The 15,866-nt window shown below is 38.5% G+C and overlaps 1 protein-coding gene across 1 annotated transcript in view; it reads right to left on the bottom strand.

The window, feature by feature from the left end:
* Positions 1–15,866, bottom strand: part of LOC110892163 (agglutinin) — a 39,816-nt gene extending 23,950 nt beyond the window's left edge. Inside the window, exons 1-3 of the mRNA XM_035987102.1 lie at positions 15,710–15,866; positions 15,321–15,614; positions 14,990–15,217 (exon numbers count right to left, since the gene is read on the bottom strand). Coding sequence (XP_035842995.1) covers positions 14,990–15,217; positions 15,321–15,614; positions 15,710–15,853 — 666 coding nt within the window. The 5' untranslated portion in view covers positions 15,854–15,866. The remainder of the gene's footprint in view (positions 1–14,989; positions 15,218–15,320; positions 15,615–15,709) is intronic.

Below are 15,866 nucleotides of genomic sequence, written 5' to 3'. Positions count from 1 at the left end.
TTTGGGACTGAATTTCAGTAACCAATAGGTTTCCATCCATTTTTTTTGGCAAAAATGTTTGTGACTAAAATTTAATTTCAAACAACTGGTCAAAGTATTAGGGACTGATTATCTGTCACAAAGATCATCCGAAAAAAATCAGTCTCTAATACAATTAGTAACTGAGAAATTAGTCTGGATACCATGCATCCGAGACTCATAGATCAGTCCTTCATAATTTAGTCCCTAGGTGTCAATATATTAGTGACTGAATATTAGTGACCAATAAAATGGCACCATTTTTATTAATGGGACAATTATTTAGGACTGAATTTCAGTAACCAATAAGTTTCCCCCAAAATTTATTTTTAGACTAACATATTTGTGACTAAAATTCAGTCTCGAATAAATGGTCCAAGTATTAAGGACTGATTATTAGTCACGGACATCAGTCACAAAAAAAACAACCTCTAATACAATTAGTAACTAATAAATTAGTCCCGGATACTATGTATTCGAGACTGATAGATCAGTCCCTCATAATTTAGTCCCTAGGTGTTAATATATTAGTGACTGAATATTAGTGACCAATAAAATGGCGCCATTTTTATAAATGGGGGCAGTTATTTAGGACTGAATTTCAGTAACCAATAAGTTTCCCTCCAAAAATTATTTTTAGACAAACATATTTGTGACTAAAATTCAGTCTCAGATAAGTGGTCCAGGTATTAAGGACTGATTATTAGTCACGGGTATCAGTCACAAAAAAATCAGTCTCTAATACAATTAGTAACTAATAAATTAGTCCCAGATACTATGTATCCGAGACTGATAGATCAGTCCCTCATAATTTAGTCACAAATGGTCATTTTTCTTGTAGTGTTAAAGAGTGCCCTCAGCTTAAACCTAGAGCTAATGCTGGGGGAAATGCCAGGCCTGCTGGAGGACGAGCTTTTGCACTTACAGCTAATGCCCCAGGTACTGTTTCCGGTTATGTGCATATTGGTGAACGTGAATTGTATGCTCTTTTTGATACTCGCGCTACACATTCTGTGGTTTCTCTTTTATTTGCTAAATATTTGAAGTCTATGCCTACTGCCTTAGAGTATCCTCTAGTTATATCTACACCTTTGAGAGATGCTTCTGTTATCTCCTATGTTTACAGAAATTGCCCAATCCGAATTGAGTCCACCATTCGTGTAGCAGACTTGTACCCAATTCACATGAGTGATTTGGATGTTATTCTCGGTATGGACTGGCTATCGCAGCATAGCGTTTTAATTTAATGTCAGACTCGTCGTGTTCTGTTTGGAAATCCTCGGTGTCCTGAACTTATTTATCAGGGGACTCACCCTCGTAAGTCCATTAAGATTATCTCTGCACTTAAGGCTCAAAAGTTTTTATCGCATGGTTGTGCCGGGTTTCTTGCTTCTGTAAAAGTTACATCTTCTGAAGAGCCTATTATCTCTGATTATCCGATTGTCTGTGAGTTTCCTGATGTTTTTCCTAAGGAGCTGCCTGGACTCCCACCTGATCGTGAAGTGGAGTTTACTATTGATCTTATTCCTGGTGCTGAGCCGATTTCTAAGGCACCTTATCGCATGGCACCTCTTGAGCTCAAGGAGCTCAAAGAGCAACTACAAGAATTATTGGAACTTGGTTTTATCAGACCTAGTGTCTCGCCTTGGGGTGCACCAGTCCTGTTCGTCAAAAAAGAAGGATGGCTCTATGAGACTCTGTATTGACTATCGAGAGTTAAATAAAATCACCATTCGAAATCGTTATCCGCTCCCTCGCATCGATGATTTGTTTGACCAGCTTCAGGGTGCCAAAAGTTTTTCTAAGATTGATCTAAGGTCGGGTTATCACCAACTGAATATTAAGGATTCTGATGTGCCTAAGTCAGCTTTTCGTACTCGGTATGGTCATTATGAGTTTTTGGTTATGCCGTTCGGTTTAGCCAATGCTCCCGCTGTCTTCATGGACCTAATGAATCGAGTCTTTCATGAGTTTCTTGATAAATTTGTCATAGTCTTCATTGACGATATTCTGATTTATTCTAAGAGCAAGGAAGAGCATGAAGACCATCTTCGTATTGTGCTTGAGATTTTGCGACAGAAGAACCTTTATGCAAAATTCTCGAAGTGCGAATTCTGGTTAGACCAAGTAGCTTTTCTTGGTCATGTAGTTTCTGCTAGTGGTATCTCTATGGATCCTGCTAAGGTGGAGGCAATCACTAAATGGCCTACACCTACCTCAGTCACTAAGGTTCGTAGTTTTCTGGGCCTCGCCGGTTATTATCGCAGATTCGTTGAAGGATTTTCGACTATCGCTTTGCCTCTCACTCAACTTATGAGAAAAGGGGTTAAGTACTTTTGGAACGAGGATCGTGAGAAAAGTTTTCAAGAATTGAAGAAAAGGTTGGTGTCTGCCCCGATTCTCACACTCCCATCAGGTACAGGTGGATATCAAATTTACAGCGATGCCTCGAAGAAGGGTCTTGGATGTGTTTTGATGCAGCATAACAAGGTCATTGCTTATGCCTCACGTCAGTTAAAACCGTATGAGGTTAATTATCCGACTCATGATCTTGAGCTTGTTGCCGTTATCTTTGCTCTAAAGATTTGGCGACATTATTTATACGGAGAGACGTGTGATATTTTCACTGACCACAAGAGCTTGAAGTACATCTTTACGCAGAAGGAGTTGAACATGAGGCAGAGACGTTGGCTAGAGTTGCTAAAGGATTATGATGCCAACATTCGGTATCACCCGGGTAAAGCCAACGTTGTGGCCGATGCTCTCAGCCGAAAGAGTTCTGGGTCTATTTCTTCTCTTCTATTGCAGCCACAGATTCTCACAGATCTTGATAAGTTGTGTTGGGATTGAACCCTAATAGAGGAACAGATAATGTAAAGCCAAAACCGGATCCCATCAGTGGACACTTAATAAGCAGCAGTTTGCTCTAAACTTTCCCCTTAACAGTGGTTATCTAACAGCTGATGGATGTTAAGTGCTGCTCAACTATAACAACTGATAAACCAAACTCTGATGATTATCTAACAACTGCTGAAGACAAACTCTGTTGCTCTATCTACTGCTGTGTCCTAAGTACTGCTGAAGACTCATGCACTGCCCTCTCAAAGACTGATCACCTTTGAAGAAAGCACTGAAGACTCAACATCTGTGCTAAGGCTACAACAGTGGAACGTGAAGCAGTAGTTTCCTTATGTTTTGTACTTTAGTGATTATCAGATGTTACATAACAGTAGTTTGTATAGAACAGTATTTATAGTTTGTTAGGTCGTTAGATGTCACTATCATGGTGACGTCAGCTGAAGCATATCAGTAGTTTGGTTTGCCTATAAGTATGACAGTACTCTGTACTGTTACACTTGATCATTTTGAGTGAGTTTTTCTCCTCAATTCATCCTTTCATCTTGTGCAACCAACTCTGGTGTATCAGGCTGAGGGGGAGTTTAGATTGTAAGCCTGCACTGTAATCTTTTGCTTTTATGTAAATCTTTTGACTCAATGAAAAGCAATTGTTTATCAATCTATACTCTCCTTTGTTTGTCTTTACAAAGTTTGCTACTCATTTCCGCTGCATTTATTCGTTTTATGCAAACAAACACAATCACAGACAGCCCTCAGATCCTAACAATTGGTATCAGAGCCTGGACAGTCAAATTCGATCTTACAATCAATTTGACATAACAGTTCAGCTCAAAAGTTATTGATACTAAAGGGTTGGTTGTATCCAGTTGAAAAACAGAGTAACGAGTGAATCATGGTCAAAATGGTTACTCAAATACTCTGCAAATCAACCAAGATGTCATAAGACACACAAATCTCACACAACAAGTGTTTTCATGCATATGTCACTCATAGTTTTCAGATCTGTAAAATATCTGATAAATTATGGGATCGTTCGATGCTTTCAAAATTGATTTCAATTGTTGTTTTGATATTTGTGATGTTTTCAATAAACAACTAAAGTATGTACCTCAATTCAGCAAAACTTGTGTTCATCTAAAATACTAGAATACTGCTGAAAAGGAAAAGAGGGAATAAAACTTTGGTCAAAATCTCTCATGTGCTCAAAGGCAAGTTGAGTACCTTCAAAAGGACCAAATCGACTTTGTCTAAACACATTGAGAAAATAAGGTGTCAAAACAGTCCTAATCATAAGTAATGTGAGATCTGTAATGAAACATGATCAAATATGGTCAGATCTCTCAAAACATTGCTTCAAAGTGATTATGGACAAAGCATGTTCAAAATATAATCTCCTAGTGAGTATTTCTTAACATGTAAATAAACAGGGTAAAAAGGGAAAATGAACAAATCTCAAAGTATAGCTATCTCAAAACTTTTGAAATCAAAAGAAAAGAGCATAAGCAGAAAACACTTTTGAGGTTAAAGTTAGGTCATCAGTGGTCATCATGCAACTGTGTGCATTTATCAATACAGAAATTGTTCTGGTAACAATGGCATCTCAAGTGATTGTGCTTAAAATGGATTTACAATCAATTGACAAGAAAATGACTCAAACAATGGTCAAAATAACTTGAGAATAATATGATTATGAATTTACTGGAAAATTGTCGGATCCTTTTGATTTTTTTCAAAACTTCCTTTGATTTTTGTTAAGGTGTTTTCTTCTATAATAAAAACCAGATGTATTTTATTTTAAAATATATTATGATCTTTTTACTCATTTTTTATAGTAAAAGTTCATCTCTGGTCTGGATGTAATTACCTTATTTTTGTGTGTAATTAATATCCTTAAATTTAATCAAAAGGAAATGGCACACATATCGAGATCATATTAAGCTCAAGTTAGGTCTTCACTGATCATAAATTGATTGCAAATTGACTTAGACTATTGAAGTACTCATGTTCTAGTTCCAGTAATTAGACACAAAATGAGCAGCTCAAGTAGAAATGTCTTCATCATCTGGGATGCTAAACCACTGTCTGAAAAATAGACAGATGGCAAAACCTTGAACAAAATTTCTGAGAATCACTGTTGACAATTTAATCTTGATATTATGCATCCAAAATGTGTATTGTTTAGAATAACATTTCTGGTACTCAACAGATGATAGACAAGAGATTGTGCTTTTACAAGAACAAATCTTTCTACATCTGAACAAACAGGTGCTAAAAGAATTTGTCAAAAGTCAAAGCACTGCCGCACAAACAGTTGTTAAACATATGATCCTCATTGGTTTTTATCCACTGTTGTTCCTAAAATGCTGTTGTGCCATAACATCTGCTCTCTAAAGTCTGTCCACTGCTAAAGTGTCAACCTCTGCTCTTCAAAAACACTGATGTTTAAAATCTTTGTTCCATCCACTGTTACACCCACCATTTCATTTTATTACCGTTGTAACTACTGATACTTGATCCATCAGTAGTTGTCAAAACAACTGTCCTCCATCATTTACCATTCCATCAGATGTTTGACACGTGGTCAGTTTTTAACCTTCAGATCAAAATAACCGCTGCCACATCAGCAATCACTTTTTCCCTAAATAAAACCTTGATTAAATCCAAACAGGGTTTTACTGTCGAATTGAATTCCAAAAGTTCTCTTCTCATAACAGTTTCCCTCTCATAACTCCAAAAACTTCTTCGATCTTCTTCATCCAAAATGACGAAACCAAAATCGAAGTCAAAATCAAAACCAACATCTTCTTTCACAACAGCAGATGCCACTCAAATGGCTGCTGAAACACCGGAGATTCGCTACAAATCTCCACACAACTATGTAGGTATACTCACAAAACCTACCGATAACCACACCTTCGATTCCATTCTTGACATCCTTTCTGCATCAAAGTACAAAACTTTGATAATAGCAGACGCTCCTATTTACCTTGACACCCAGAGAGAGTTCTGGAAAAATGCCACCCTTGAAAAACAAGGAGATATCATCGCCGCAATCAACTCCTCGATACAGGGTAAGAAGGTAAATATCTCACCAAAATCCATCTCTGAAACCTTTAAACTCGATGATTTAAATGGAAAAACCTCTTTTACAAAAGACGAGTTGGTAAAGGATTTCATGAAAATGGGCTATGCAGAACAACTAAACAGGGACACCCTACAAAAGGGTTACTTCCCTTCTGCACCCAGATTTTTATTCCACACACTGCTCATGTGTGTTTCAAATAAAACAACGTCCTTCAATGAGATACCAACAAAAATCCAATGCCTGGGGTATGCAATTTTGAACAATGAAAACTATAACTACTCCCAGGAAATATTTGATGATTTGGTAGAGAACGTTGATAATAAGGCATTTCTGCTCTTTCCGAGGTTTCTAAGTTACTATTTTGAACAAAAATTTGTCGAGAAAGAGGCAGAAGTGCCCAAACAAGGTGTCTCATTCAAAATAAACAGTTTAACAATAGAAACTTTTTCAAGAATGATGGCACCAATAAAATTAAAAACAAAACAGGGTGAGCAGGTTTTAGAAACTGCCACTGACCCTCAAGAAACCACTGCTGAGCCCACTGCTCCAGGTGATCAGAGTAGCACACCCACTGCTCTGAAACCCACACCTGCCACCACCAAAAAGACCAAAAGAAAACCATCCAGAAAACCCACCAAACCCAAAACAAAGGCAACTCTGGAAGATGAGATCCCAGAGCAACTGCCAGTGACAACACAAAAGTCACCAGAAACCACTGCTGCTACTTCCTCACAGCAGATGGAAGAAAGATCTCAACCCCAGCCCAAAACTCCTCCTGCATCCTCACAAAAGGATCAGGTTGTAAGCACAGGGAAACCAAATTATGAAGCTTTGTATCCACTCGGATCCATCTTCCATAGTCCTGATCCCAAGGACATGTCTCTTTCAACACCCATACCCTCACCAATCACATTACCACAATCAATAATACCCCTGTTGCATGCAGTTGATATGGCACAGACACAAACCAGTTCCTCTCTATCACCTGTTACTGAGAGTATACCTCCACAAGTGACTGGGTCTGATGCTCATACCTCTGCTATCCCAGCAACAGCTGAGGAGGTTACACCACCTGAGTTACAAGTAACTCTCGGTGGTAGTTCAAGTGGAGCAGCAACTACAACTGATGGATCAACAGATCTTCAGTTGGACAATTGTTACATTACTAAGACTCCCTTAAAGGCAATTTCTTCTATGGCAACATCGGTAACCACCAGCAAGTTATCTTTAGCTGCTGGTAACATCAAAGGTTCATCGATTGCTGAAGAAAGAAGTCCCCAGTACCAAGAAAAAGGGGCATCAATGGATGACTTTTGGGCTACAGCTCCTAAGGTATACATTGATACAACCACTGCTGGTGGGGACTCAGATGATCCTGTTAATTCAGGTGATGACTCAAAATACAATGAATTGACGGCCAGAGTTGAAAATCTGGAATCTACAGTTGCAGAAATAAAAGATATGGTGCAGCAGCTGTTAGAAGCTCAAATAGCCCAATCTTCTGCTCCTCCTGCTCAAGCACCTGCTCCACAAGCATTTGCTGCAAATGAGCTTTGGAATGTCTTCCAACCCATGCTTGAACAACAGCAACAAATGGCTGGTAAAAAGCATGCTCTTCAAGTAAAAATGCTGACCAACATGGTGGAATCAAAGTTCAAAGACACTCAAGCAGATATCAAAGCTATAAAGGCTAGTATCCAAAAGACTGCTCAGAGTCAAAAAGCTCCATCTACCATTTTCTTCATGGATACACCCCTGGCAGATAATGCCAAAAAGGGGGAGAAAACCAAGCTGAAAAAGAAAGGTATAGAAGATGGAATATACAGTGAACCAGAAAAACCCAAAACCTCAAAAACTTCAACAGCTGATACAACAGTACTTACAAAAACTGTTGTCAGTAGCCAAACAGCTGCCATCTCATCAACACACACACCTCCAACACACACAACTACTGTTTCAGCACACACCACCACAACTACTGTTCCACCTCCATCACCATCTGTGTCTATAACACAAAAACCACCACTATCATCATCTACAATCACATCACCACCACTGCCTCCTGCCATAAAGCAGAAGACAACAGATGTTATAACATCTGTTGTAATGACAACAGTGGTTGAAACACCAGTTGTTTCAACTACTGTCAGTCAGTCACAATCACAAACCACTGATCCACCCAAAACATCATCAACATCTCCTCCATTAAAAAGGAGAAGGGTTTTCATTCCTGATGATGAGTCACCACCACCATCACCACCATCACATCCTTCATTTCCTGCTTAAAAGCAGAAGACATCTGCTGATACATCAGCAGTTGTAATGACAGCAGCAGTTGAGACACCAGTTGTTTCAACAGTTGTTTGTCAACCATCCACCACTGCTCTATCCTTTCCTATATCTCAACCAAGGCTCTTTAGCAGAAAAAGAAAGCCTATTACTGCCGATGAAGGGATACAGGATCCAAATGCTGAAAAATATCCACTAGAGCTTGAAGCCATCAAAAATGAGATGAGGCAGTTTTATACAGAAACAGATCCTTCAAAAAGAAAATTCTCCTCACTCATTGGCTACATAGCTCCAGAAGATATAACTGATTATCTCAAGTTAAAGGCTAGGCAAGCTAAAGTTAAAGCTAAGGTTGACAGTGAAAAGGAAAGACTAAGCGAAGTAGGCATTGCTAATAGACTGGAGTTCTACCTTGCAAAGGTTAAGCAGATGGAAGAATTTGCACAAGAGCTAGAAAAGGAGAAGGCAGATCAAAAGAAGAAATTGAGAGAACAGCTTCTAGCCTTCATCATGAAAGAAAAGTTCTATCCTGCTGAAGAATCCCAGTTTAAAGAATAGTCTTTAGTAGCTTTGAAGCATGAGGCTGAAAGGATCCAAAAAATCAAGAATGATCCTTCAAAGAAGAAGACTGCTCCAAACTGGAGTAAGTACAAAAGACTCATTGCTGATCTCACTGCTGAAAATAAAGGAAATAAGAAGGAGTTAGTGGATGCTAAAGTAGACACTGCTGAAGCCATATCAAAATGGTCCAGGCAGCAAACTGATGAAGCCTATGAGATGCTGAAAAAAAGGAAGAAGAAAGAACAAATGATGAAGATGGAACAACAAATTGAAAACCTCAAGACATTGCTAAAATCAGCAGACAGTCCTACACTTGGGTCAAAACAAGATGAAGGCAAACAGCTGACTGAAGAAGAGGTCAAGGAGAAGGAAGCAGAGTTCTTCAAAGACACCATCATGAAAATGGGTCTGAAAGAAGATAGCTCATCAAAGCTTCAAAGCCTTGTTGTGAAGTTGTTAAACAACCCTGCATCCTCAAACACTGCAACAGACATGATAGACAATGAAAAACAAGAGCTTACTGGACAAGAAACTGCAGAAGACATAGCTGCAGCAAACAAAGTCATAGAAGAAGCTTTCAAAAGAATGTCTAAGAGTTTGCATGTGTTTTCAAGGCCGTTATCCCTCAACTCATCAGAAGATAAATCTCTCCCAAGAAACCCATTAGGCTTTAAAATACTAAAGTGGATGTCTGATCAAAAGACCCACGTATTGACCCTGGTCAGAGCCAATAGTGAGGTGAAGCATATATCAAGGAAAGAAGCACTAGGCCTTAGTGTTAAAGATTTGCAGGATCTCTTTGAGCTTTCACTGTGCAGGGATGAAGATGACCAGAGTGCCAAAGAATTTGAAGCTGAATTCAAAGAACAAGCTAAGGCACTCTTGATGAGTAATAAAGGTCCTGAATAAGGAAGGGTTTTGGCATTATCTGTTCCAGGGGGAGATTGTTGGGATTGAACCCTAACAGAGGAACAGATAATGTAAAGCCAAAACCGGATCCCATCAGTGGACACCTAATAAGCAGCAGTTTGTTCTAAACTTTCCCCTTAACAGTGGTTATCTAACAGCTGATGGATGTTAAGTGCTGCTCAACTATAACAACTGATAAACCAAACTCTGATGATTATCTAACAACTGCTGAACACAAACTCTGTTGCTCTATCTACTGCTGTGTCCTAAGTACTGCTGAAGACTCATGCACTACCCTCTCAAAGACTGATCACCTTTGAAGAAAGCACTGAAGACTCAACATCTGTGCTAAGGCTACAACAGTGGAACGTGAAGCAGTAGTTTCCTTATGTTTTGTACTTTAGTGATTATCAGATGTTACATAACAGTAGTTTGTATAGAACAGTATTTATAGTTTGTTAGGTCGTTAGATGTCACTATCATGGTGACGTCAGCTGAAGCATATCAGTAGTTTGGTTTGCCTATAAGTATGACAGTACTCTGTACTATTACACTTGATCGTTTTGAGTGAATTTTTCTCCTCAATTCATCCTTTCATCTTGTGCAACCAACTTTGGTGTATCAGGCTGAGGGGGAGTTTAGATTGTAAGCCTGCACTGTAATCTTGTGCTTTTATGTAAATCTTTTGACTCAATGAAAAGCAATTGTTTATCAATCTATACTCTCCTTTGTTTGTGTTTACAAAGTTTGCTACTCATTTCCGCTGCATTTATTCGTTTTATGCAAACAAACACAATCACAGACAGCCCTCAGATCCCAACAAGTTGGGTATTGGTATTCATCTTGGTGACGCCAATGGTTATCTAGCCAGATTTCAGATAGATCCTGACTTAATCTCGCGGATCAAGAACGCCCAACAAGACGATGGAGAACTTTGGGCTATTATTCAGAATTTGGAGGTTGGGAAGCAGTCAGAATTCTGAATTGATGAGAATGGAGTAGTCTGGTGTGGAAAACGGTTATGTGTGCCTAATGATTCCACTCTACGAGAGTCATTGTTAGCTGAGGCACATAGTTCACCATTCTCTATTCACCCTGGATCTACAAAGATGTATCGGGATCTTCGTCAGCACTTTTGGTGGAGCGCTATGAAAGAGGATGTTGCTAGGTATGTTAGTAGATGTCTCACTTGCCAGCAAGTCAAGACCGAACATCAAAGAGCTGGTGGATTGCTTCAACCGCTAGACATTCCGGTATGGAAGTTGGATGACATTTCAATGGATTTTGTAACTGGTTTGCCGAAGATGTTTAGAAAGAATGATACCATCTGGGTTGTAGTTGACCGGTTGTCTAAGTCTGCTCACTTTCTCCCTATTCAGCAAGGTTTCTCAGTCAGTAGGTTATCTGAGATCTTTACTCAAGAGATTATCAGACTTCATGGTACTCCAGTCTCTATTGTTTCTGATCGTGACCCACATTACACTTCTCGTTTCTGGAAAGGTTTGCAAGCCGCGTGGGGCACCAGGTTGAGATTCAGCATCGCGTTTCATCCTCAGACCGACGGCCAGTCGGAGCGTACCATTCAGACACTCGAGGATATGCTTCGGGCATGTGCCTTAGAGTGGACTGGAAACTGGGATGAATATCTTTGTCTTGTTGAGTTTGCCTACAATAATAGTTGGCAAGCTAGCATTGGTATGGCACCATTTGAGCTTCTTTACGGTCGAAGGTGTAGAGCTCCTATTTGTTGGGAGGAGGTTGGCGAGAAAATTATTGAAGGACCCGAATTACGAGCGAGAAAGTTGCTATCGCTCGGGAAAAGTTAAAGGAAGCTCAGAGTCGACAAAAGAGCTACGCAGACCGACATCGTCGAGTATTGGAGTTTAATGTTGGTGATCGGGTATTCTTGCGAGTTTCGCCTTGCAGGGGCGTTCGCCGTTTTGGGATTAAAGGGAAGCTTAGTCCTAGATTCATCGGTCCGTTTAAATTCTTGAAAAAGTTGGAGAAGTTTCTTATCGTTTGGCACTACCACCTCAGTTATCGCACGTGCATAACGTTTTTCACGTATCTCTTCTTAGGGGATATAACGATCATCCGTTACACGTGGTGAACTATCCACTTCATCAGATTCGGGAAGATTTGTCACTCGAAGAGGAACCCGAAGCTATTCTTGACAGACAAGAGCGTGTTATGCGCAAGAAGACTATTCCTTTTGTTAAAGTTCTATGGAAGAACCATTCTGAGTGTGAAGCTACTTGGGAAATGGAAGACAATGTCCGCTCCCAGTATCCGAATCTATTCGCGTCTTAGCTCTTCGTAGATCCGGTTAGTTTGATTTATCTCCTTCTATTTTGTGTTACATAGCTTTGTTTTGTTCACATCCGAAGTTTGTTCTGTTTCAGTATCCAGTTATATGTCATCTCAGAAATACGTGCGTTAGTATGTCTTTTATGGTTATAAGATGTTTAGAGTCCGCTATGCTTGCTTTTCCTGTGTTATTCGTACATAGCAAATTCAAGGACAAATTTTTTTAGGGTGGTGTAGTTGTAATATACAGAACTTTCAATCCTAATACAATAAATGCTATAAGTATCGTGACATATTAGCATGTCGGGTAATAAATATTTTGAACACTACCCTATCCAAGACCTTATTATTTAGCATTATTTATTGCTATAATAAAAATAAATAAATTATGTTATGGAACAAACTAAAACTAAGTAAATATACCACAATACTTATATAGTCAATATAGTAATTAGTTCGTAACCGACAAAAGAAAAGAAAAGTAAAGGGTATAAGTTTAGAATGATTATACAGCTATCACCTTCCCAAACTTTTTCAAATCGTCGACCAAAAAAATTAGGAACTATTCCTTTTGCATGCTTAATCAACAAATCAATTTATATCATTTCCAAACTAAGGAAATCAACCCCAATATTAATCAAAGCCAACCTTAGTCACCCTCTCCTTGCCCTCATTCTTGATCCTTGTCCATTCAAAAAGAAAAACAATCCACCAAACTCACCTCCGGAAGAGAGAGCTCCGACGAGACAAAAGCGCGACTAGACGGTTCCCCGAAGTAGGCTAACGGTATGCTACCACTTCTTTTTTTTTGATCTTCTCTTGTCCGTAACCGTATTATATATCACATAACATCCTTATCTCGTCGTTACTAAACATACGAACAACTTGAAAACTTCCAGCTAGTCGCCATATTCGAATCAACGCCATTTGAATCTCGCAGCCGATCCTATTCAGCCCCTTTCCTGAGCCGCGACAACTACCAACGCAGCACCGAAAGGAAACCCCGCTGACTCCGTATTGTATCTTGGTCAACACAAGGTCCGTGTTCCTCTTATATTCTCATGTTTAATCAATCTAAAAATATGGGTATATGTAATCTTGTTTAATCAATCTAAAAATATGGGTATATGTAATCTTGGCTAATACATTGAAGGAGATGAACTGAAAAAAAAAAAAATAAAAAATAAAAGTAGAGTCTGTTAATTTGATTGGATATATGTGTGTGTGAATTGTGTGTACGTATGCATATGTTATTAAAATCTGTGTGTGCTTCGACATATATATTATGTATGTATTAAAAGGTAGGTATAATGTTCATGTGTGTGTTTATATATGTAGAGATGGGTCATGCATGCTTGTGTGTTTATATGTATTACATATATATATATATATATATTTACATTCCAGGGACTTTTATAAAGAACAAGGAAACAAGATTGACACTTGTTAACTCTTTAAACTTATTTTATTTATTTATTTATTCATTTATTTATTTATTTATTTTGTGTATACAGCAACCATTTCAATTCTATATACTTCTATAATTTCTATTATATGTATAGTTTACTGAAACAAAGTGTTAGTATTTAAACGAAAGAGTGGTTGAATTAAAGTTTCAAATATATTTATTAATAGTTTTCCGTGATCAGAATGCCTACCAAATACTACATTAATTGTTTTAATATAACTAGTATTTGTTGATTAATGGTAAAGTAAATCAAATAATTTGTACGGAACCATGTATAAAACAACTATATGACAAATTCTAAGAGCTTTAGTGATCAACAAACAACTAGCCAATATGGCAAATTTCAATAAATCTAATGGGTAAAGTATATTTTAGGTTTTTGTGGTTAACTGTGGGCGACCTAGACTGCTTTGCTAGTTCACTTATCGGAAAAAGGTACGGATTCTTTGGTCTTCTCATCAGAGTATTTTGTTATCATATCCGTCACTTTGCAGTACGGATTTTGTCTGTTTGAGTTAGTTGTTTCGGTCCACATTTATTATTTGACAAGTTCGTAGTGGCATGCAATAGACTTTAGCAATTGTAATCATTGTTGCATGTTCCCATGAGAATCAGTTTAAATTGCCTATATATTAATACATGGCCTAAGTTTCTGTACTCTGTCACCCGAGCATGTCTGGCTTGCCGTTTGGGCGTCAACGGCATGGCACTTATCGTGAGTGCGTAATAAAAGTTCACGGCGTCTCTAGTTTGTGCTTGTGTAGCACCTGGCCCCTAGAGGCGTATAGATCGATCTTAGCTCTGAGTCTGAGTTTGTTGTCTGAAGTTGGAATTATGGGTGAACGCCACACTCACCATCTCATAGGTGCATGGACTAGCTAGCCGTGTACCCGTCTGTTTAGGCTCGTGGGTGCTTCCGTCTCACGTGACTCGGTTTGTTGTTATTTGTAGTCACGTAGTTTGATATCTGTTTCTGATCTGATATGTTATAATATTGTCTGGTATGCTTTGTATGTCTGATTACGTACTGCCTCAGATTATGTTCAGTATTTGTTCAAGTATCAGTTTTGGTTTTGTGTTCAGAAATTTCATATTTCTTTCTTTATGTCCTTTCTTTACTTGCACTATTTGATTTTTCCGTTACTAGGCAACCTTTGGCTCAGCCGTAGTCTCTTTGTTGTGTTTTTCTTATTTGTTGACAGGTAATCCGGAGAATGTTGGGAACTAGTGTTGAGGAGAGTAAAATGCAGTTCAAGAATAAAGACTTTTATTTATTTAAGTATTTTGAATTAATTAATAATCAGGATTCTTGGTTTGTTTTCGAAACTTTTGGTTGTCTTTTGGATCCTATTTTCCGTGTTAAACGGCTTGAGTTTGGTTTTTGATATCTGTAATAGTGACACGTCAGCCCTATTCGGGTCGGGGTGTTACAGCTTTAATATGCTTACAACGAAAATGATTAAAAAATGTAACATGTCTTAACACATTCATACCATTTTTATTTCAAGTCCATTTGTTCCTCCATGGATTTGTGACAAAACGGATGTACCATCTCTTTTCTGATATTCAAACTGAAGCGCGTAAATTACATTCAGCTCTCCTACATGAACACGAACTTGTTTGATAGTGGAGAAAACTCCATCATCCCAAGACTGACCTCCGCCTGCTCCCCTCGGGCCTACGTCTCTTGGCATCACCATTCTAGACATACTAGAGCATAACTGCTACAAAAAACAATAACCAGCATAATATAAAACATTTCCAACTTCAGAACAACATGAACAGTGAGTATATGCAAAAGACTTTTAGTGACAAAAAATAAACCTCAGACATGATTTTTCCTTTACTCTTAGAGTTTGAATCTAATTCAAGTGATTTGGGCATCACATAAATCCAATTAGCATTGAGGTAATCGCTAGCACGCCCATGAAATCCTACGACCACCCTGTCTTTGACATCGTGTGAGAAGGTAGCGCCATAACTGACACCATAGGGACCATAAAGGTTCAAATTTGTCATAAAGCATATAGAGTCCACTACTACAGTTTTGGTACCAAACAAGCAACTACGAGTCCCACTTATTGACATCAAATACTCATTAGTTCCATCAACGCAAATCTGCAAAATTTAAACGAAACCTTTATCAGATACAACCGCTGTAACATGTGTGCAATGATATATATATCAATCAATATTCGGTGAATATTAGTTACAGTATCCGTTAGCGTGCCAGCCTGACCACCAAAAATGGATATTTGGCCTTCACCTTCAGTGCAGTAACTTTGAAGTTCGATGGAGTTAATGGCAGATCCATGTCGAACCCTAATCTTTATCTTGTTGGTGAAGGGTTGAGGCATATAAACCCATTTG

This window comes from Helianthus annuus, chromosome 2, assembly GCF_002127325.2.
Source record: "Helianthus annuus cultivar XRQ/B chromosome 2, HanXRQr2.0-SUNRISE, whole genome shotgun sequence".
In the NCBI taxonomy this organism is placed as follows: Eukaryota; Viridiplantae; Streptophyta; class Magnoliopsida; order Asterales; family Asteraceae; genus Helianthus; species Helianthus annuus.
This window is presented reverse-complemented; position numbering and strand designations above follow the sequence as displayed.